Consider the following 21,739-nt stretch of genomic DNA (forward strand, 5'->3'; position numbering starts at 1 on the left):
TAGCAACCAGCATAGGTAAGTACTGTGAGCATTATAAGTTTTATAGCCTGTACTGTAGTGATTGAATGGCTTTTGTACAGCTGTAATGCATGTTTAACCCAATGTTGTAAAACACGAATGTATTTTCATAGCTTCATAAACTGTAGCTTATTTGTGTAGGTACCTTTATTTGCAATCCTTTATCTTAAACAGGAATCTGTTTCCTGCTATTGTTCCTTTAAAAAAATGACAAGAATAAATTGCCTCCTTGTTATGTGCATCAGGAGAGTCCTTAAGTACAGTAATGGTGCCGTGAACTTGTATTTCTAACCTAAGTATGTGGGCTCAACAAGTAAAGAGCCAAAATAGCATTAATTATGAATGTTCTTCATTGTGGTTTTTTGAATGTAAGTCTCTGGAACAGATGTTCTTTTTTTTTTTTTCTGAGCCCCAACTGTTTTTAATATTTTCTTAAATGTTTTGAGAAAGATCTTTAAACATTTGCCAGAGTTCAATTAACATCCCATGACTGAAGGTGGAAAATGTCCTACTTTGTTTTTCCTCATATACCTGCTCTTGCTGCCCATTCCACAGCAAGAAAAAGAAAGGATTCCAGCTGGCACTGGTTTTATTACTGTTAAATTAATTTGCAGGATAAGCCTTTGGCGGGAGTGGTCTGTTTGGTTTTATTTATTTATTTACTTTGTCATTATTAAAAAAATTGCACTGTAAAATGCTGCAGTTTAATTGCAGGAGGCCCATGCTCCCATTTTTGTAAGTGGTTAATAGCTTGTTTTTGTTTACATGGAGTTGTAGAAATCTTGCTTAAGAATATGTTTAAGGTAGAGATTGTGTTACTTGGTTTATCATGTTTTTCCTGAATAAACAGAAGATTGTAAGTTATTGAAAGCCCTTTTCTGTAGAAAAGAGCTGGGGGGGGGAGTTTATATAAGAATGCAGAATAACTTCCCCAAACTATTGGCACATTGTGACCATAAAACTTCAACAGCACATTGTGCAGGGACATGTAACAATTTGCCTTAGCACTTCTACAGCTTTTTGACTGCATTTTCAGAAAGCAAGTTGTGCTGTACGAAACACATGCCATGGTATCAGTTGACTGCTTTTTCCAGAATCAATTCCTTACATGCATGTTTTTGTGATTAGCTGCTATTGCACAATTAGCTGCAACTGAAGAAATATCGCATGTTTAATAACATGTTGCATACACATCCTGGATTCAACAACTAACAACAAAAAATACTGGTCATAAAATAATTGGAATTCTCTTGACTGTGTAGATGTATGCATTTTGTTAACTGAATATAATTGGGTGCATTTCAGTTTTAACTGCATTGTTCAGATTTGTTAATAAGGATTTGGCAAATAAAATGTAAATAATTGTATTTTATGAATGACTCACAAGGCAGGGTACAATTCAGGTCATTTTGCTATGCCTCTGTTGCCATTCCAGGGCTAACAAATGTAAATATGTATTTTTGACGGGCAGTTAAGTTTAAGTGACCCAAAATGATGAACACATTTATGTAAACTTTCTGCCAGGCACCAGTTGGCAGCAAGAAGTTCTGGGTTCATATTTTTTTCAGGGTACCCCATAAATTATACCTGTGGCTTCAGCCCCCACCCAGAACTCTGGGAACACTAAATTTGCTGGGGTATCCCATGTAAACAAAACTGCCTCACAAGCAGTGTAAACACAAAAAAACCCACATTTATTACAGAAAATAAAGACAAAAAATAAAAGAAAACACTAATAATTCTAAAATGCTGTTAACTGTAAAGTCTATAGGTGGCATCCTCTTAGGGAGACTTCACCCATGTCAGGCAGTTTGGGGCTTCCAAAAAAGTAGTTCCAGGGGCCTGCACCCCTAAACATGCTGTTCAGCAGTGGGCTGGGGAAGGGGACCCACACCAGAGAGTCCTATGGGCTGCTTCTTGGGTTCACTGCACTGTGGGGACCTGCTCAAGCATGTGAGTCCTTCTGCACTGCAAGAGGCTCCGTTGCTCCTGGAGGAGTGGAAGAGTGCCGATCTTTGCTCACACAGACAGGCTTTGCTTAAGGTGCATTAAGGCGATATAGGCACGTGTCTACACATGGATGCGCTAATGCGTATTAACATGGTGTCTTATCTGTTGATGCACGCAGCATTAATGCGCATAAGCACATCTACACGCATGCTAATGTGACTTGGCTATTCATGTTTTATGGCGGTATCAAATTTAGGTTCACATAGCCTTAAATTGTCATTTTTAAGGCACGTTAAAGGCACACGTGTAGACATGCATCCTTAATGTGCCTTAAAAATGGCAATTTTAGGCTAAGCCTGCTTAAAAGAGGCACATGTAGATGCACCCAGCATGCACACACTCCAAAAACTTCTGGGCTGGATTACATGGCCTACTGGAACAGAAACTGCAGGACAAACTCAAAAGGGAGCCAAGTTGATTGCTGGCTAAAGCTGGCCCATCCACACAGCGTGGCTGGAGCAAATGACCATCAAAAGAAACAAAGGGGGAAAGCCAGGCCTAGCCTTTAGACCTGGACTGCAGGTAGTTTGGGTCTCACAGCAAACCTCAACCCTGGCCCAAAGCTAACAGGATTAGAAACACCCAGGTTTCAGTCTGTTTAAAACTGCCAGGCAAGGAATGAATATCCTTCTCCCTAGTATTAATCCCTTAAAACCTCAGAAAAGCGGGAAGGAAAAGGAGGAGAGAGGAGTTCCCAGACACTGGGACAATTCTCCCCCTCTCCCTCTCTCTCTCTCCTCTGAGTTTCCCCTTTCACTAGCTGCTAATTCTTTCCCCCCTTGGAGGAAACTTCACTCTTCAGCAGCTCCTAGCAAACCTCCCCAAATCAGTCTAGCTGGGTTTATATCCCTCAGCATAACATCACCTTGGGCTTTATCTAGTCAGGGAGTACCATATTCCAGTCTTTCTCTTAACCAATCTGCCTAAAACGTCTTTACTCCCCCAACCAATCAGGACAGAGGATTTTACATATCTCGCACAGATACAAGGCCCCAGCTTTCCATGTGCAGAGCACATGGCCAGAACAACAGGGGCAATCTTGCCCACATAAAATACCCTCACGATACATAACAACCAAAAGCACACACACTGCCATATACAATCCAAGTTTGTGTGAGTGTTGCATTTAATACATATGGCTCCATTTTGCAGGGCATTTATGAGACACCAACTGTACTTCAAATAAAAAAAAACAAACCACATACAGAGGCTGCATTTCTTTTTTCACAAAGATCAACACCAAGCCTCAATTATGTTAAATAAACACTAATGGTAAATTTGCTCAGTTGGTAATGCTGTATGATACTGCCCCATGCTCCGATCAGTGACAACTCTTACTAGCTCCCTGACCCAGTAAAATATGCCAGTTCATTACTGTTAAGGTAGACCGGAACTTTACCTTGTCACATATAACATAGGCTAATTCAGTGCTCAGAACTGACAATGTGCTCATGGCCAGATTACCAAAGTCCCTAATTTACTAAAGCATCAGGTGTTTGCAAGTATATATAAATAATACTTAGTAGATAACAGGACCAAGACATAAACTCACCTGACGGTTCTGCTGAGTGCAGTACTTGATTTACTGTCCTTCAGAACAGATGTAAACAATGTCCTGTCAATCAGTGAAAACCAAAGATTTCTGAAACTTCTCTGAGAAATGTTAGCAATTGTTAAAGGTTTTGGCTAAGTACAGACAGTCACAAAGCCCAAAGCTGAATTGATTCAATCTTCACAGGTTAGTCTAGGCTGCATAAATTGAACTGATAGGCCAGTGTGGCAGGGCACTGGTTGTGCCTGTCGCTTTAAGGGCCTGGAACTGGCAGCTGCCAGGTGCCTGATTAGGGCAGCCATTTTAGATTCAGGGCTGCCCATATGAACAAGGCAGTTCTGCTGCTGGAGGCCAGGCAACAACATTGCCTGGCTGGAGGGTTGCTGGTATCATCTGGAGGTAAGGGAGGAGCTGTAGGGGATGGTAAGGAGGCTCTTGGTCCTGGGTACGACCTAAAACTGCACCCTGCCGGGAGTGGGTGGCCTGATGGGGCTCACAGTGGTGCAGAAACCCCCAGGAAATGCCAGGCCAGTTACCACCTTGGTGAAAGGCAGGTTAGGCCGCCTTAACCCCTAGCTCCCACAACCAGGTGGGTTACCCCTTGTTTTGGAGAGCCCAGAGGGTGAACCCTCAGAGAATGAGAAAAGGGCCATAGACTCAGGCCTGTCTGAGTTTTCCCTAACTGGTCCATGCTGGGGCCAGGACTGGAAGGGTCGAAGGGCCAGGGGCTCACCACAAGGGTCACCCAAGAGCTGACAGCCTGGGGTCCCAACTGGCCTGGAGGTGGGCCAGGGCTAGATAAGTCAAAGGTCTCGGTGGGGGGACCACACCCAAAGAGGAACCAGCTCGGGGAGCTATGCTGCCCGGTATGATGGTGGAAGAGGTTGCCTGAGGAAGAGGAATCCACGTGGGGTTCAATAGGAGGATTCTGGGGCCCACTGTGGGGGCCGGTGATTAAAGGAACATCGAGATGCCATCTGCGAGGCTTGGGCTGTGGTGTAGAGGAGGAAAGGAGCTACAAATAGTGCCCCCTGGCATCGGGGCAGAAAATGGGCAGCCTCCGGTTTAATTGACATCTATTAATGAATTTAACATCAAAGCATGGTGGGTGAGAAGGCGGGTGGTTAGCCCAGGAACAGGTGGGCAGGCCACAGGGAAAGCGGCCCCAAGCAGGCCCCGCCTGTTGCAGCAAGTGAACAGACATTCACTTCTGATTCTGGAAATTCAGCCATGAGCCCACAGTGACCCAGGCCAGAAGCTGGGGATGTTAGAGCACACCTCCCTGCTTAGCTGGTGCAGATAGCTTGGGCCAAAGGTAACCTGCCTACCCTGCAAGGGTGGGGGTTTGCAGGGAAGGTGCAAAACATCCTGGGGTGTTGGGGCACTGTTAGTTAACTTGAATCTGGAGGGGATCTGGGACAGAAGTTCAATAAACCAATTGCACTTAAGTCTGATACTACAGGCATATTTTGGAGATATTGCGGGTTCGGTTCCAGATCACCGCAATAAAGCGAATATTGCAATAAAGCGAGTCACACAAATTTTTTGGTTTCCCAGTGCATATAAAAGTTATGTTTACACTATACTGTAGTCTGTTAAGTGTGCAATAGCATTATGTCTAAAAAAACAATGTACATACCTTAATTAAAAAATATTTTATTGCTAAAAAATGCGAAGTGAGCAAATGCTGTTGGAAAAATGGCGCCGATAGACTTGCTCGACGCAGGGTTGCCACAAACCTTCAATTTGTAAAAAATGCAATATCTGTGAAGCGCAATAAAGCGAAGCGCAATAAAACGAGGTATGCCTGTATATCCAATTTAATCTTAAACTGGTTTTGGCCATTTTGAAAGTGGTTTACGCACACTGAACTTCTGTTGTGTTACAGATTTAAACGGGTTTCCAATCACTTACAGAGGTTTATGTGTAATTTCTGTCCCTAGCCCTGATGTCTGTGTGGACTGTTAAATAGGCCCTGATTGATGGCCAAAGTGAAAAAGAGGTGTCAAATTTACTAGCAAATCTTTGTCTAATTTATTTTTTCTCAACTGCTTTTGTATATCTTAAATATGAAAAGTGTATTGAAAACACACATTTTATATTTGAATTCCTGTATCAATGATTACATCAGGACTCTAAATATTTTAGAGCAGTGGTCACCAACCAGTCGATGGCGATCAACCAGTTCACAGTTGATCTCAGTCTGGGGGGCATGGAGCATGCACGCAATCAGCCCCCCCAAACTGAGATACAGAAGCACTGCTCTGGGAGCAGCACAGTGCCACATGCATCCCGCTACTGGGCTGATCTGTGCCCCCTACCACTGGAGCCGGTGTGGGTGAGTGGGACAATCCCCCTCTGCACCCCCTACCGCCAGGTGAATGGGGCCTCAGCCAGGCCAGGTCGTTCATCCAGGTGCGTAGGGACGTTCCCGCTGCTGCGCGCACCCCAGCAGAGGCGCATGCCCCCACAATCCGTGTGGGACAGGCGACTGCCGCTGTGCACTGGGCTTTGAGCCCTGAGCCCTGATGCAGCTGCCCTGGGAGTAGCACAATGCCATGTGCATCCTGGTGCTGTATCCTGTATACAAGTCTGTAACTGCAACTTGATACCGTTTTGAAAACTCTTTAGTAACTTGAATGAGTGATTTCCTTTTTTCAGAAAACAAGGGTCCACCTGACAAGCAGTGATTCCAGCAACCCTTACATGTAGTCTCAGCAAAGGCTCCAGTGATTCAGTGAGCACAATGAGTGAACTAATCTCTAATCCCTATAGGGTGAGACTGAGACATAGTGATGGGGGACAGAGTTTGCACTGTGCGTGCTGTTTCTGTTCTCTGGAGAAAGGATTCAGCCTTCATAGCCATCAAGTTTGTTATGTGAGTGTTTAATACACACGGACAAATCCTCCCTGCACTCAAAAGGAAGAAAACCGGGGGTGTTTATATGTCATAAAACAACACTTGGCAACAGTCTTATAAAGTATGCTTTATTTTTTTATATTGTGGTTTATGTAGCCCACCTACAGCATGCCTCATGGGACATGCTTAGTGAAAATACTTAAAGCAGACAAATGCATTTAAGTTGACATATTAACATGCTGAAAGACACCTCACAATCCAGTCCCCATCTGAAATGTGCTGTGATGCAAATGAGTGTTCCCTTTAAACCCCTTGAAGCTCTGCAAAATATGACTACATACCAATGGTATCTCTTCCTGATTATACAGCTCTCTACTTTTGTTATCACAGTAGGAGCCATAATTTTCACATACCTGCTGACAAATGTAAGCTAAAAGAAAGAAGGAGCTCACATGTTCCACCGGTGGCACAAATTATCCCAAGTATGAGCCAGGTTTGTTAGCCTGGGCCCTTATTCACAAGCCTACCTGGGCTCTGCTCTATCAGAATCTGCAGGACAGGGTTCGAGACAAAGGTAGCTTTGTACTCCTCAGTTGAGCTGATGGGGGCATGGGAAGGCAGGAGCTGGTTTATAGCTGGGATTGCCAGAGCACAAGTGATAAGGCCATGGCTCTCTCCTGCTCTGCTGTCTTCTATACTGGTCTCTGCCAAGAAAAGGCAGTCTAGAGCTAGCATCACTGGTTCTCTTCTGCCAGAGTCCTCTGACAGAAAAGCTGTCACCCTAAATTCAGAGAATATTTAACACCCCAGTGCATCCAACATTGATTGCCTGTACTATACACAGGAGGGAGAGTGTTTGTACTTTGAATGAACTGAAATGCCCTTCAATGTATTCTTAAGTAAGTAATCAATATTGTGTATGGAATTGTGTTCTCCTTGCTGCTGAGTTTGTTTTTTGGGGGAGTGGGGGGATGGGGTATAGTGAGAGAGAGGAAGGATGCATAAAAACTTCAGCAAATCAATAAGCATATATCATATTATTGTTAGACCAAAACTCACATTCCATTAAAAATAGTTCACTAAGTTCTATTTCAAAGAAGCTGTCACAGAATTCGGAAAAATGAGCTGCTTAAAATAAGAAGCATTCTCGTAAAACATTTTTATGAAGCACAAACTGCAAGTCCCACACATGACAGTGTGTGAAACTGAGCTTTTATGAGAGACCATTGAACTGGCATGAACTATCAGTGACACAAATGGTGTTGTTCTGAACTGCTGGAGGTTATCATTCTTAAACTACAGTATGTACTGTATATAGATGGGAGAATGTTTGGGGTGGCAGTATTAATGCTCTTACTTTTAGCAACACATTGTTTCTCTCTTGTTAGTACCACCTTTTAGGTTCATGATTTCTCTTCCCAGACATGATACAGTAGTCTAGGTATAAATGGGAACCAGTACTAGTTGGGTAACTACAAATGATGTGCACCTGCTGGAAACTTCTTACTAAGCTTTCATGCAAACAGTTAAGAAGAGAAACTTTGTGACTCGCTTTTTCACGTGGTCATACAGACACACATACATACACAGGCCCACACACACATACATGAATTTACATGCAAAAGGGAGGCCAGTTTTACTAGGGCATAAAGCGCCAATTATTATTATTTTCACTAAAAGGTCCTAATTACTACCAAATAAACTTCACAGAAGTAAATTAAATTCCCTCAGATTTACAGCAGTGGGACTGAAAAGCTGAATCTGATGTGTTGAATCCATGCTGACTTAGTGTCTGTAAAACGATCAATATCTCCCTTGCAAGCAGTGCAAGCTATTGATTATATCCACTGGAGAATAAAGAATTCAAGCAGTTGTTTGGAGCCCAACCCCACTTCCACTGAAGCTAATAGCAAAACTCCGCTTGGATTTAAAAAGAGCAAGAATGGGCCATTAGGATATTGTTGCTTTCTTTTTTTACCAGGCTGTCAGCAAACAAACTTTTAGGATGCAGGCTGCTTTTACCTAGTTTTACCCAGATGTACTGTAAGAGTCAGAAATGTAAATAATTGGTTGGCATTCTTCACTCAAATGATTCTGCTTCAGGCAGGGGGTTAGACTAGATGCCCTCTGGAGGTCCCTCCCTTCCAGTCCTACTTCTCCATGAGTCTATAACCCAGTATACTGTTTCTGTTTATAAGAGTAGGTGTTTTTCTATTAATTCAAATTTTACTGGGACATAAACTGCCAATAATTATTAGTTTCACTAAAAGGATGTCTACTGTCACTGAAAAATGGATCGATGAGTGGACTACATACTGACTGCAAAGAGTGACCATTTGTCTGTGTTGTATTCATTCACACATGTGGCTGCACTGAGGCAATTTGGAGCCCTCTTTGCCCTTGAGCCACATCTTACTTCGGATGGTCCCCCAAGTAGGGTTAGGGTTGCCCCTCTTTTCCTAAGGCAGTGGAATGGAGCCCCGAGAAGTCACAACAAAAGAAAGAGAAATTACTCATTTTTCTGGGCTCTTTTATATACTTTTTGACTTACCATGCTGCCAATCAGAGAGTACTTGTAGCAGAGTATTGTGGGCAGCACAGGAGAGGTGAATGTTTTGGGAGGGAAACTGGAATGAAAAGAAGGGAAAATACTTTTGTGACCTGGGACTGGGAAAATGTTGTAAGGCAAAAGGCATGTTCTAGGAGACCATATAGGCTCAGTTAGAAGAGAAGCAGATGAATAGGCTGTTACCTATTATCAGTCATTGTAATTGTGCACTGCCTTCATGGGCAAGTCTGGGAGAGAGAAACAATCAACAAAGTTGCCAGCGGGTGCAGCTACATGAGATACTAACTGCGCGGTAGCTGAATACTGTGCAATAGCACATCACAATACCAACAGCGCTAATTCGCTAGTGCATATTATTATTAGGCTACTGTGCAGTAGTGTCACTAAAAAGGCATGCACCAGTGCTTCTGCACAGTAACTCCAGTTATTGCGCATTTATTTAGTATTTGATCATACAAATACTAAATAAATACATAGTAACCATTGCACAGTAGCGTCTCTTGTAGACGCACCCAGTGTAAACTATGTTAGAGCTCACCATAGCTGTATCTCAGAAATAAAGTATGAAGATTAAACTTGATGCAGTTTAAAGGAGGGGGCCAGTGAAGGACTGGGGAGGGGAGCAGTGTGGCCAGGTAAGGAAGATCATTTTCTTGCTACTTATGGTATTAACACTAAGTTACATAAAAAGACAGTATTTTCACTTTGCTCACACATCGATCTCTCAGTCAGTGTTTCCCCACCCTTCTTTGTATATTTAGAGGAATTTTGGAAAATGCTTCTGTGGTTTTTTTCTGTCCAGACTTTTGAAATCTATTCCTGGCGTTTTCCTTTGAGTACTGGTCTCTGGAGCAGTTAATCAGCTTTCCCATTTAAGCAGCATAAGAAATGGTAAGCCCATTAACACACACCTTCCACTAACAGCTTGGCTCAAGTCTTCTGAGGGACAACGTGCCCCACCTGAACATTCACTTGCTGTGTGCAAAGCAAAATTATAGCACAGCTAAGTGTCTGTGAGCAATTTTTAAAAAGTCCTTTCAAGTCTGAGTCAAAGAAGTGTAGCAACCTGTGGTCTGACTCAGGGCAAATAAATACATGCTCGGTTTTCATTTTTATATGTGTGTGTGTAATATGCGTATGTTATTCTAAAACACCAACCAAGATCAAACTCAGTATCTTGATCAAAGTGTGCTGCGGTGTGCTTCCCCTTCAGCACACTGCCGGTATGCTGGCAAGCCGCCCAGAAGGAGCAAGCAGCAGCCGGTGGATCAGATTGCAGTTTATACACCTGACGTGGTAACTGAGTGCGATGGAATTCTGGCCGGCGTGGGAAAGACTAACCAAAGCCAGGATCTTGAGACTCAAAGTACTTAATTAAAATACTTCATCTAAGGCCTGTTTGTTATGGCAAAGCCAACCTATATGTTTAAAAAAAAGTCTGTTTTTCATACAATCAGCAAGACTGGCAAGGCTCCTCTTGGGCTGCTGCAATTAGATATTGACAAGTGAGGAAATGAAATTTGGAGGGATGAGGAATCAGTCAAAATACTGACTACATTGATGTTGTTTTTTTAAGGCAACTGAAACAACATAATTATGGAAAGGATAAACCGTAATTGCAGGCAGTATTTTTTAAGCTATAAGTTCTTACATTTCATTTATACCAGAAGCCACCTAAATATTTTTTTAATTAATCATTTAGTGCACCAGGGTTCCATGAGATGAGCATCACAATGGACCAATTTAGAGTAAAATAATCTTACCCTTAGAGTATTTCATATTGTTAGAAACATTCTGGAATTTGTATATTATCCAGCAGGTCATATTTGAAATAGTACTTAAGACTTACAAAAATCACCACACCATTAATTTACATTTTTAACAACTTGCCACATCTGCTTATGCTTTGTTCTCATTCTCTTTCATTGGTGTACATAACATTCTACATTTCTCCATCAGGCAAATTAATTAAAAGAACATGACCAAGATTTTCTTTTAGGACTTGATCCTGCAAATGTTTATGTTCTTTCTTAAATTGGCTGCTACAAGTAGTCCCATTAACTTCAACAGGATTACATAGCAAAATTATGCACTTGCATAAATTTGCAGGATTGGCAATTTAATATTCCTAGTTCCTGAAGAATTAAAGAATGTCTTGTGGAAAAGGCAGAATTGTAATGATAAAAGCCAAAAACCTTTTTTTTTTTTTAACCCTTCTTCTAATTAATGGATTCTGTGTTAGGGTATTACAGTGCTGTCTACCACTGCAGTATATGAATAAATTTAATATGAAATCAGTAGCAGTACTGAAGTTCCTCACAAACTCTGGCACAACTTCTGTTTGAGGTTAAAAGATCTGTTTGTAGAACAGGTTTCTTTTACTTTATATTTTACTAGCTTCAATCTTTTTTGTGAGGGATCATTAAAAGTTTAAATGTGGAAAAACTGTCAATGTCAAAATCTTTTACATGCTGTCTAATTTTAAAGGCACATAGATTTATTTACTGTATGTTTAGCTGTTTGATTAAAAAAATTGGATGAGTTAAAAAAAAAATAAAGGAGCATCTTAAGGATTTTTTTCCACCCAAATATAACCAGTTGTGATTTTAAGTAATTCAACTATTTAAACAAAGTATAACAAACCTATTTTATATTATCTGTTCCCAAAGTTCAAAAATATTTTTTAGAAGTCAACAATGCTTGCTTTGACTTTCAATTATTCTGTATGGGATAAGAAATCGCAGTCAATAGCGGTGAGTTTTCCAGATGTTTTTGCAGAGTGAGTGAATGTGTATATATGCATCTATATGTGTTAATGGTGGGAAACAATCCATCTCCCCTCATCTGTGCACCACCCTATATGAATGAAAACCACAGGAAAGAAACTAGCAGAGCCTGACATCTGTGAGCTAACTTACAATATCTGATTAAAGCTCAGTATCCCTAAGTACTTACAGCTACCGGCTGACACACATTTTTACTCATGAATAAAGAGTAGATTAAGAGAGAGTGAGAAAAGGAAAAGTGAAAGAAATCCAAGCAGGAAAAATGTCTATCTATAGATGTGTATTAAATTTCACATCAATTAAAAAATGAAGACTCAGTCACTGAAATGTGAGTTTTCTGTCTGCGTTTTCTCCTTGGACTACAAAGCTGTTTACAGACTTTGTACACACAGACAGAGTGAAGGAAACAACTGAAAATAGTGGTATAAAAATTATAAAGGCTCTGTCTTGAACAATGGGAATTATTCCAGTGCTTGGAGCCAAATCATCCTGTCTGCAAGCAGAAAGGACAAAACTGTAAGAGGGCTAGGTAGAGGCAGCAATATAGGAGGGGAAATGCTGTTTCCCCAGCACTACCTCCTGCTGACACCATAGAAGCCCCTACAAACTTCCCCCCGTTTCTATTTTTATTTACTGCATTTATCAGCCAGAGCTTTCCCTTTATTATTGTACTTACTTTTTATAGCTGAAATCCTGCCTTCCCAATTTCTCTTGTTTCACATTTAACTTCTTCACCAAATTTTATTAATAGTTATTGGAATCTTAACAAAATAAATAAACTCGGCACCAGCTGCTCAAACAGCCACGGTCGCCTATCTGGAATGTATGGTGGTCTGGTCTGGTCAGGGCAGCCACACAATGCAATTTATTCCCACACCTGAGGGAATGAATTTCACAACTATAATTGCTACAATATAATTCTTATTAACGTTGTGCTATAATTCCTATTAATTCCAACAGGCTAGTAAATGCATTAGGACTTGTCAACATATTATTTTACACTGTTTATGATCTGTAGAATTACGCTCTTCAGAATTGTATTGCATCAAGGGAAGCTCTTAAAAATCTGCTTTACGTCAGAGAAAAATGCAAGTTTTCCAAGTTGACTTTGGAGGGAGAGGGGAGGGATCTTTCTCTTTGTGAAGTAGTGAAATTTTGTTTTTAAGCAATCCATAGTTAGACCTCTGCAGCTAATTGTTTATGAAGACATCACTAGTGTCTTTTTTAGCCATTGAAGGTGCTATATTAATAAAGGAAACTTTATGGAATTAAAAATACCTGTCTTTTTAAGTCACTGGGAACCATGTAATAAATATGAATTGCTTTGCAGTGACTTTACCTTAGTCTTGTTTTATCTCACCACCCTATTTAGGTAGCGAATATGATGAGGAAGAAGTAGACTATGAAGAATCAGACAGTGATGAATCATGGACTACAGAAAGCGCCATCAGCTCTGAAGCTATCCTTAGTTCAATGTGTATGAATGGAGGGGATGAGAAGCCTTTTGCCTGCCCTGTTCCTGGATGTAAAAAAAGATATAAGGTGAGTGTTGACTTGATTTTTTTGGGGACACCAGAGGATAAAACCTGTTAGAGCAATTCTGTATCCTTTGAGAGTTTTTTCATATTAATTTTTACAGCATTTCAGCATTGTTTCATATTAGCTAAAAAACCAATGCATATTTTGGTTCTTACCAGTTAAATTGAGAGAGGTTCTAAATACAATTAAAAACTGTTGATTTTATAATCTTAGAACTACATATTCGTAGAAATTATTGTAAAACTTGCAAGGTGATACCAAAAGAATCATCTGTAAAATGGAATTGCACATATTCTATATAAAACTTATTTATACTAATGCTAGAATGGATCTCTTCTGTAGAAGAACTATTATAGATTTTTTAAACTAAACTGAAAGCTTGCCAGTGATGCATTTACTACTACAGGTGATATGCAGAAGACAATATTTAACTTCTGAGAAGATAAAGACCTCCTCTTGCAATGCTAAGCTTACCTCATAGAAACTTCTATGTATAATAAATTCAGGCTCTGGTTTTGTAAATTAATCTGCATTTTCCAAACCTCAATGCAGACCCCCAATGACTTGTCTATATAGCAGTCTGCCCACAGGAACTGACTGTAAGATTTGCATAGCACATGCTCCATGAAACTGCTACTTCCTCCTTTTCTTCCCTCTCCTTATATCACAAAGGATATTTATATATATTTGCAGAAGTAAACTCTCTTGAAGCCCTAACCTCCTTTTGCAACATCAGTTGGCATATATGGAGATTTCTCTGACGTCACAAACAAAGGAATATCATTGCACACTAATTATTGCAGCAGCTGATGAATTTTGACATTTTCATTTTAGGCAAAGTCCCTTAGTAATATGAATGATGCTAAGAAGTGAAAATGGGATGTGGGCAGGATTCTCTGTGTCAGCTGCTTTTCAAACATTTGCTTGAAGAACTGGAGAATCTTTTAAAATCTGACAGGCTGAAAGGATCCCCCATCTACAGTTCATTTCTTTAAGAACTGTTGAATATCTTTTAAAGGAACAAAAGGCTGAAAGATGAAAGAAATGAAGGGAGATCAGAAATCATCTGAAGCATATAAATCCTGATGATAGCAAAACTACTGTGCATAAACAGGAGTGGTGCCTGAAAATGTGCATCTTACTGATTCCTCAGTTGTTCTGAACTGGCAGAAAAGCCATAGCACATGTTGCATATTAAGCTATGCAAGGATTAGACACTAGTGGAAGTACTAACTACAAAGCAGAAGCAAAAAAACTAGTGTATTTCCTAGTTAAATGCACAAATCTAGTTTGTGGAGATTAGTCTGAACTGTGTAATTTTTGGTTACAGGGAAAGCAAATAATCTAGGGAGGGAAACATATTTTGGTGTGATCAAGCAGACATGTTTGTATTATGCAAGATGAATCTGTTTTTGTTAAGGAAGGATTGAGATAAAGAGGAAGGGTGAGGAATAAAAGCTCAATGTTTAGCTCAGGAAGCAAACAAGCCATAGTGATTGTTAGGAGTCACTTTTCCCAGAGGGCATCCATGCATTGAGGAAAACGTTTATTTAATGGAAAAAGCTAGGAGGACAACCCTGTAATTTGCTATATCCTGTCTGTTCTCTGTTTGACTGCCAGCCCCTCTGTCTTTTTATTGCCCAAATAAGCAAGCTGTTCCTGTCTGCTTCTGCTATCTCGCTACCTTCATCTCAAATGCATGAGGACTGTCTAAAAGATGTCTTGCACACAATTAATGTTAGAACAGGCAGACAGGGAACAAATTAATGACCCATAGAGAGGCTGACAAATAGAGAAAGCAGCAAATAAGAAGTACCGTATTTTGTGAAAAATAATACTTACTTCTTGTTTAGTTCAGATGCGTAAAGGCATTTCTGTCTCACCTCATCTCTCCCCTTAGTCGCTTGTTTCCTTCTTTCTCCTCTTGGTCTTGTGTGTGTATGTTTTATCTTTGTTTCCTTCCCTGAGTTTTGCCTTCATCTTCCTTCCTCTGTTTAACTCCTACTCAGAAGAATTATTTGTTGAGCTTGCCACAGTATCCTGTGGTCAAAGGAGCATGCGCTGGGATTTTTTGGTGGGCTCTGAGTAATCACACAGAGGGCTATAAAACAGTAGTAGCTACAAACAAGAACACTGACACTCACATACAGTTCTTACCAGGGCCACATAACAGCTGAAGGGGGTAGGGAAGACAGTGTATCTTTCTTTTGCCCAGCATTTATGTGATCTTTGTTTTATAAAAATACATTATTTGCTGCAGTATTATTATTGCAGTAGTTTTATTTGTTATGCTCAGGACCCAGTCAGGGAAAACACTCCCTTTGGCTTGGCATTGTACAGGACTCTGGCGCAGTGTCTGCCATAGGGTAGTTAATGTCATTAAGCAATTAAGTAGAAGAGGTGCAAAAATAGATGTAACAAATACTCAGAAGTTGGTAGATGGAAGCTCTAGTAAGAAAACATCTTTACACAGGCCAGATAACTATCAAGTCCTTACTGGCCTGTATGTCTGTTCAATCACACTTAAAACATCCCCAAGATATAATTCCCTCCCCAGAAGTAATGCCCAATTTTCCCTGTTACCAAAGATTATATAGTTCAGGCTACTGTTATTAGTTGGCAGTTTCCTAAACGCACCCCAATAGAAGTGAATCATAAACATGTTGCTCTTTTGCGGTTTTTCTTTTTTTTTTTTTTTTGAAGACGTAAAATTGTCTACCAATACACTGAAGTATTATTGAAGCCTCTGATTTCTATTCTCTGGCATAACCTTTTTTTTTTTAAGTACAATATCCAAAAGGCTTTCTAAAATAGAAGCCTACATTTATTAACAGGATTTTAAGCCTGTTGTTAGTGTAATTTCTAAAATGGCTAAGATATTTAGAAGAACACTGATTGCTAGATACTCTGGATATAATTCTGCATTTAAAATCCATCTCCATTATTAGTATTATTTTTAGGTATATGTACTAGGGGCCAGAGAACATGCAACAGAGATTTTTGGTGAGCTATAGATGAAACGTCTGTATTTATATGTATTTGAAATTTTTTATTAGATTGTTAGCAGCCATCTCAATTCAGACACTGATGTTTTGGTAACATGGTGGCTACCTCTGGATAGGGAAATTGTAACAATATATTTTATGCAGAGGAACTTATATGGAAAGTTGTTAAAAAGCAAATTAAACATTTCAACTATATTTTATATATGTAATAGATAAATTCTGTTATTCTAAAACTATGCGTCTGTCTCAGGCTCTTTGATTCACAGTCTACATAATGACAATGTAGAACTGGCAATTAAAGTTCCTTATGTGTTGCCTGGTAACACAGTCCCTAAAAATCCAGTAACTCAACAGTTAAAGGAACATCCATGTCCAGGCCAACCTCAATTTTTTACTATTCAAATGTCATAGTAAAGCAGATGCACTGACTTATGAGCACAACAGGCTCCTTTCACTTCCAACGTACAACCTCTCCATGCACACAGTGAGTTCTTTTCAACAATCTCTCACTTGTCTCCTTAAAAATAACAGTTTCACCAGTGTACACGACATGATCATATCATTCCAGAGTGGGAATTCACTGTGTATTGTTAGGAACCCGTGAGTGTACCTGTTTTATTTCAGTAGAAAAGCCTGCATATTGAGGGTTGGTCTAAATTTTAATCATTGGCTTAAATGAGTTTTGGGGACCTATTAATGGCTAAAGTTGGTCAAATACATTTCAAGAGGCAAGAGTTTTTGTAGTTGATATCTTTTATTGGCTTAGGGCCTTGTTACACATGAACTGCTTAAATGTTTATTGGTGTTAGTGCTAACTTGAGTTTGAAGAAGTCACACTTTCAGGCCAGCAGGGGCCTGGAGGACTAAAGGGTAAGAATTCTCCTCCCTGCCTCCCATTTCAGGCTCCCCGCCCCTCCCCTCCAGGGTTCCCTCTGCTCTCCAGCTCCCATCCTGCCCCCCACCCCCCAGCCTTGTGGCTGCCCATGCTCTCTGTCTCAGGGGAGCAGGCAGGGAAGAGAGCAGCAGCTCTGGTGGTTGTAGGCAGGTTAGCCCTTCCATGCCTGTTTGCCTGGGACAGACAGCATGGGCAGCCACAAATGGGCAGGGGGGCAGTGAGTGGGGATCTGGGGAGGGTGGGGTAGAGGCAGTGGGCCCAATCCAGGCCAGTGGGGGGAGATGGGTGAGTGGGGGTGTTTACACTAATGTGTAGCCTAGAGTGGCTACATGTTAGTGTAACACGAGGTTAGTAACACTATCAGAGATGAACCAAGTCTGGAGTGGTATAACTTTTAAGTTGCCTAGAGTGCTTAAAAGTAGTTTCAGGTGATAATGTGTGGACAATCCAGGTGTAAAGACCTCCAGGAGCCACTTAATATTAACATATAACAAGGCCCTTAGACAAGCTTTTGAATGCACTGCATTCTTTTTCATGTCTGAGGAAAAAGCAGGCTCAGCAAAGATGAAAAACAGTCTGCCAATTTTTCCATGCAGTTAGGCCAATAAAAGGTATCATCCACAAAAATCCTTGCCTCTGACATATTTCCTGGACCAGCATGGCTACAGCAGCACCCCAGCACTATTAGATACATTTTCTTATAGTGAAAGTTTCAATTTTATACACATAACTTTTATGCTCTATGAAAAAAAAATGTATTAATGAACAGCAGCAAGGGGGAAGCAGAAGGGAACATGAGAAGGGAAGTAAAGTGTTATGATCCTGCAGTAAATAGGCTTCAGACAGGATGGCAACTGTAGTGGCTGCAGGGACTATCAGGGTAGAGAAAGCAGCATGAGTTTGCAGTAGAAGTCAGCACAGTGCAAAGGGTGATGTGGGGCCTTGGGCAAAGAGAATAAGGTTGGAGCAGCAGGGTGGTTAGAATGTGGCTGTGTGGAATGGGAGACCTTGAAGGTCACAGAGACATCATGTAGCATGAGACTGAGGGGAAACAAGGGGCCACGGAGGTGAGATGTGGACTGGCCAGGACAGATGGAGATCAAACCCATAGTTTAGCTATGTCCCCTGTGCCAATGAAATCTGTAATTGAATTTGTTTGGGACCATTTCTAATAGGGCTGTGCGAAGCTTTGATCGCTGATTCAATTCATTAGATGCAGGGGTAGCAGTGGACATAGTCTTCCTGGACTTACGGAAGGCATTCAACACTGTCTCTCACCCCATTCTCATTAAGAAACTGGGGGACTATGGTATCAACGCCCACACAGTCAATTGGGTCGTCAACTGGCTGGAGGGCTGTACCCAGAGGGTGGTAGTGGATGAGTCCTTCTCAACCTGGAAGGACGTGGGCAGTGGGGTTCTGCAGGGCTCGGTTCAACATCTTCATCAGTGATTTGGATGAGGGGGTAAAAAGCACCCTGTTCAAATTGGCTGATGACACTAAGATGTGGGGGGATGATGGCACACTAGAAGGAAGCATCAGGCTACAATCAGACCTACACAGGCTACAAAGGTAGCGGATGTGAATAAGATGGGATTCAACACAGGCAACTGCGAGGTGATACACCTGGGGAGGAACTACTGGCACCATGCCTACAGGTTGGGGAACTCCCCTCTTGTCAGCATGGGGGTGGGAAAGGATCTTGGAGTCATAATTGACTCCAAGATGAACATGGGCCGGCAGTGTGGGGAGGCAGTCAAGAAGGCCAACCGTACCTTGTCATGCATCCACAGATGCATCTCAAGCAGGTCCAAAGAGGCAATCCTCCCCTTCTATGCGGCACTGGTCAGGCTGCAGCTGGAGTACTGCGTCCAGTTCTGGGCGCTGCAGTTCAAGAGGGATGTGGACAGCATGGAGAGGGTCCAGAGGAGGGCCACTCACATTATCAGGGGACAGTAGGGCAGGCCCTATGAGGAGAGGCTATGAGACCTGAACCTGTTCAGCCTCCAAAAGAGAAGGCTGAGGGGGATCTAGTGGCCTGTTATAAACTAGTCAGGGGGGACCAGCAGGCATTGGGGGAGTCACTGTTCCCCCGAGCATCGCCAGGAGTGACCAGAAATAACGGTCACAAGCTGGCAGAGGGCAGGTTTAAGCTGGATATCAGGAAGCACTACTTCACGGTCAGGGCGGCTAGGATCTGGAACCAACTTCCAAGAGAAGTGGTGCAGGCTCCTACCCTGGGGGGGGGGGGTTTAAGAGGAGGTTGGATGAGCATCTTGCTGGGGTTGTTTGACCCCAGTATTATTTCCTGCCATGGCAGGGGGTCGGACTTGATGATCTACTCAGGTCCCTTCCAACCCTAGAAACTATGAAACTATGAATTCAGAGAGATTCAGAAAGATTTGATGATTCAGACATAGACACAGCTTTAAATGTTTTTTCTACATACCTCTAGGTACCAGGTGGCTTGTGAATGCTGAGATGCTGGGGTGGATGGAGTATCCCACAGGAGCATGGGGGGGTTCCCAGCACATTCAGCAGCAGACCTGGCAGTGGACCAGAAGCACTTCCGGTCCTTTCCAGGTCTGCCAGGGAGTGCGCATGTGGCCTCCCTGCGCACCCCTCCCCCCCCGTGCTTCCTGGGTCTCAGGGGGCACCTGGGTTCCCCCCACGGCAAATCATTGAGCGGGGGGGGGTGAAGGGGGGGTCCCTGCATGCTTGGTGGTAGACCCATAAGTGGACCGGAAGTACTTCCAGTCCACTTCTGGGTTCACCACTGAGCATGCGGGGGCCCTGCTCCCTGCACTCCTGTGGGATGCTCCATCCGCCCCACCATCACAGCATTCATGAGCCGTGCCTGGTACCTTGAGGTATGTAGAAAAAACATTTAAAGCTGTGTCTATGGCCGAATTTCTGATTCTCCAAATCAGCATCAATCTTCAGACACTGATCCAAATCGAATACAGCCCATTTTGCATACCCCTAATATCTCTAGATAATAAACCCCTTCTTCCTAGTAAGCAGAGTTCTCTTGCTCTTGAGTAATCCCTGCCTGTGTTGTAAAAACTGTGTAGTGCAAAGAGAGTACCTCACATCTGCTGGCCAGAACTCCCTGAAGTTGGGAAAGGCAATCACCTTCTCTTGAAACTGATAGTGACTGCCTGATTAGCTTGAGAAAGTTTGAGGCACTTTCGAAGAACATAAAGTGGGCCTTGGCCAACCTGCTAACCCAGAGCTGATGGGAGGTGATTAAGGAATGGCTCTAGGCCTTCCTGAGGGTAACAAAGAGGGTGTGCCATGGAGTAGCCCAGACAGGGGCATTAACAGACACTGATTTCTGAACAAAGGAGTATGGGAGAGGTAAGACGGGCAAGAAACACTAAACAGTGACTGGAGGGGAAAGAAGGAAGAACAAGTCCAGGGCTGTGGATAGGGAGGAGGAATCAGGTCTGTGTCTCCTGGGGCTTAGGAGAGGAGGTGGGCTTACAAGTAAGCCTTAGCATGTTGCTGTAGAAGCAAGCTCAGCCCAGGTTTATACACTTGGAGATATTCTGAATTGTCCAGTCTTGTCCCTCCCTGTTAAACATGGCATCTTAGCAAATCAGTTTTCTATAGTAGTAAATCAGTTTTCTGACAAGAACTACTTCACAGTTAGGGCGTCTAGGAGCTGGAACCAACTTCCAAGGGAAGTGGTGCTGGCTCCTACCCTGGGGGTCTTTAAGAAAAGGCTTGATGCCTACCTGGCTGGACTCATTTGAGTCCAGTTTTTCTCCCGCCCAGGCAGGGGATCGGACTTGAAGATCTACAAGGTCCCTTCCGACCCGACTTCTATGATTATATAAGTAGAAGTAACTTAAAAATTTCACTATTTGCCTAAGGAGAACTTCCTGAAATATCCAAACAGTAAAAAGCAAACTCAAATATCTTGATGTTTCTACACAACTATTGAATTACTTTTACCTTGTCACAATTTTAATGCCTTAGCCTCACCAGTATTACTGTGTAAAGTGACCCTGCGCTCGCACAAACCACCAGTGACGTGTAGAATCGCTCGTATTTCCTGTTCTGGTCCCAGTTTGATTGTTCTTTCAGCCAATCTAAAATTCCTACATGTCTCTCTACGCTGCTGCCTTCTTTCTTAGCTATGTGTGAGAGTATATAATCAGCAACCCAAGTTTCCAGAGCAGTAAAAGTGATATATGGATCTGGCAATGTTTTCCTCCATACCTCAACAAACTTAACCCAGACACACAACAAAGTGTTTACATTAGTGGAGTGGAAAAACTGCTGAAGAGCTGACTGTAATTCTAACAACAGTTTTCTTTTAGGCCGAGATGGAGATCAGGTTTCATGTTACACTGGTTTCTCAAAATCTGAGCTTTTTACTATATTTTAAACCTTCTATAACCCAGTTAGCCCTATAGCTCAGTTCAAGATGGAATTTCCTAGCACTTATCTGCCTGGAGTGGGTTATTCTGCTTTCTTTTCTTTTACCAAATGTGTAT

General features: G+C 42.0%; 1 protein-coding gene across 1 annotated transcript in view; it reads left to right on the forward strand.

The window, feature by feature from the left end:
* The window catches only part of JAZF1 (JAZF zinc finger 1), a 339,282-nt gene that overhangs the window by 309,651 nt on the left and 7,892 nt on the right, over positions 1-21,739 (forward strand). The window contains exon 4 of the mRNA XM_090046666.1: positions 13,168-13,337. Coding sequence (XP_089902792.1) covers positions 13,168-13,337 — 170 coding nt within the window. The remainder of the gene's footprint in view (positions 1-13,167; positions 13,338-21,739) is intronic.

Source organism: Crocodylus siamensis, chromosome 5 (genome assembly GCF_052110815.1).
Source record: "Crocodylus siamensis isolate JL-2025a chromosome 5, ASM5211081v1, whole genome shotgun sequence".
NCBI lineage: Eukaryota > Metazoa > Chordata > Crocodylia > Crocodylidae > Crocodylus > Crocodylus siamensis.